The sequence below is a fragment of the Arvicanthis niloticus genome, chromosome 9 (assembly GCF_011762505.2).
Source record: "Arvicanthis niloticus isolate mArvNil1 chromosome 9, mArvNil1.pat.X, whole genome shotgun sequence".
Lineage (NCBI taxonomy): Eukaryota > Metazoa > Chordata > Mammalia > Rodentia > Muridae > Arvicanthis > Arvicanthis niloticus.
In genome coordinates this window covers 69,884,963-69,887,157 of record NC_047666.1, presented here as the reverse complement: position 1 = coordinate 69,887,157, position 2,195 = coordinate 69,884,963, and the positions used below count along the sequence as shown (strand labels likewise).

Genomic DNA, 2,195 nt, shown 5'->3' with positions numbered 1-2,195 from the left:
ATTGAACCACCTCATCTGCCTTGCTGCCTACAGTGATGGTATAAGAGAAGATATTGAAGCCAAATAAAGAGAATTGGATACTATCTGAAACTCCTTTGAATAATGGGGCAACAGGCTATTCTACAAAAAAAGACACAAAAAGTGAGGAGAAATCATGTGGTGCAGATTAATTTAAATTTACATATTGTCTGCTCTTGAGCATAAGAGAAATATTTTTAAATTTGTTTTCATGCATGTGTAAAATATATACATTTGCAGAATGCTTACTGCATCATTATACAGAAATTATACAGAAAAGCAAACTTACACAAGTTTGAAATTGCTACCACAGTACTAAGCATTAGTTAGATGCATAGAAAATGATTGTTAATGGGCAACATGAATTACAGAAGTAAGAACTGAAGAGGTTATGGGTCCAACTTTATGTTTATACATTAGTATATATCTGTGTGTTCATGTAGAAAAGTAAATATATGATTTTGTTGAAGAAGAACAATAAGTATTCTTAGTAATAGGCATTTATTAGGTTAAATTTTGATAACTTAAGGAAAGAACATTGAAAATAAGATTAGATCACCTAACAGAATTTTTATTTATGCATTTAATGGCATGCTTATTCTATTTGATAGCTTGATTTTATAGCCTGTTATGCCAGATATAGTTTTAAAATGTAGTTTTTTTGGAAATTAAATAGCTATATTTGAATAAGCAGATATATAAAACACTGAAAATTAGAATATCTTTGCTTTGATGATACATATGAAAATTCAATGTTTCCTTTAGAATCAACTACATAGAACTTCTGGTTGTTGTATGCAAGGTGCTTATTAGTTAGACCCTAGATGAAATTAATCTGGACTGTCTTGGACAACATGTGAGTTATTTTGTGTGTGAAGTAAACTATAAGCCAAGTCATTAGTAAACTTTGATGATTGATTGACATTGTTGATGAAAGTTCACAATAATTTTGTTTTGAAATTCAAGAATCATATATAAATAACCTGTTAGAAGAATACATTAAGAACTTGGAGCATCTCCTGGTGACAATGAAGGCTACTGTGAAGTGCACATTATTAACCATTATTGGTGTGGAAATCATTATAGTGTGTTTAGGAAATGGATTCATAACTGTGGTGAACATCATGGAATGGGCCAAGAAAAGAAAGCTCTCCCTAGTGGATCAGATATTAACTGCTCTGGCCATCTCCAGACTTGCTTTTTTGTGGTCTTTACTCATAGTTTTATTGATGTCTGAGTTTCACCCACTATTGATGATAACAAGAAAAATTTTGAGAGTAATTAATAATTTCTGGACAGTGACCAATCATTTCAGCATCTGGCTTTCTACATGTCTCAGCATGTTTTATTTTCTCAAGATAGCTAATTTTTCAAATTCTATTTTTCTTTCCCTAAGGTGGAGAGTAAAAACCGTTGTTTCAGTAATGCTAATGGCGTCTCTTGTCCTCTTGTTTGTAAATGTTATAGTCATAAACACATGTACTTTTATCTTGGTTGATGGATATAAAGTAAATATGTCTTATAGTTCTCATACAAATAACAGTCTACAGTTTTCTAGGATTCCTCTTTTCACCAACACTATGTTCACATTCATACCCTTCATTGTGACTCTGACAATTTTTCTCCTGCTCATCTTCTCCCTGTGGAGCCATTTGAAGAAAATGCAACACATTGTGAAGGACTCCAGAGACCCCAGTACCACAGCCCACATGAAGGCCCTGCAGATGGTGGTCATCTTTCTCTTACTATACACCATTTTTTTTCTGGCACTTGTCATGCAATCTCGGAAAGCAAAGATTGGACAGAAAACTGTGTTCAATTTTGTTTTTGATGCTGCAGCACTTGCTTTTCCTTCAGGTCACTCCTGTGTCCTGATTCTGGGAAATTCTAAACTCAGACAGGCTTTTCTGCCCATAATGTGGTGGATGAGATCCAGTTTTAATGCTGCAGAACTCCCAGGTCCTTAGAGCAATTAGTGTATTGACTTCCAGAGTCTACAGGGTGGCTTGTTCTTAAAAGAGACTGTATGTTTGCATTTGTACTTTCAGTTTATTGTTTAGTTGTAGCTTTGAGAACCTTACAAAATGTCTTGTGGGTCAAGTACTGTCCAATATATTAGATAGATGTTGCTGTACATGAAATGATGTCAACATGAACCATACAACTAGAAGAAGTTT

General features: G+C 33.8%; 1 protein-coding gene across 1 annotated transcript; it reads left to right on the top strand.

The window, feature by feature from the left end:
• Positions 1-1,046: 1,046 nt before the first annotated feature.
• On the top strand, positions 1,047-1,985 carry LOC117715630 (taste receptor type 2 member 140-like). The gene has a single exon (XM_034512528.2). It carries the CDS (start codon positions 1,047-1,049, stop codon positions 1,983-1,985), a length of 939 nt encoding a protein of 312 aa, XP_034368419.1.
• The last annotated feature ends 210 nt before the right edge of the window (positions 1,986-2,195 follow it).

Coding starts and splice junctions, on each gene's coding strand:
- LOC117715630 (XM_034512528.2), top strand. CDS start 1,047: ATGAAGGCTACTGTGAAGTGCACATTATTAACCATTATTGGTGTGGAA.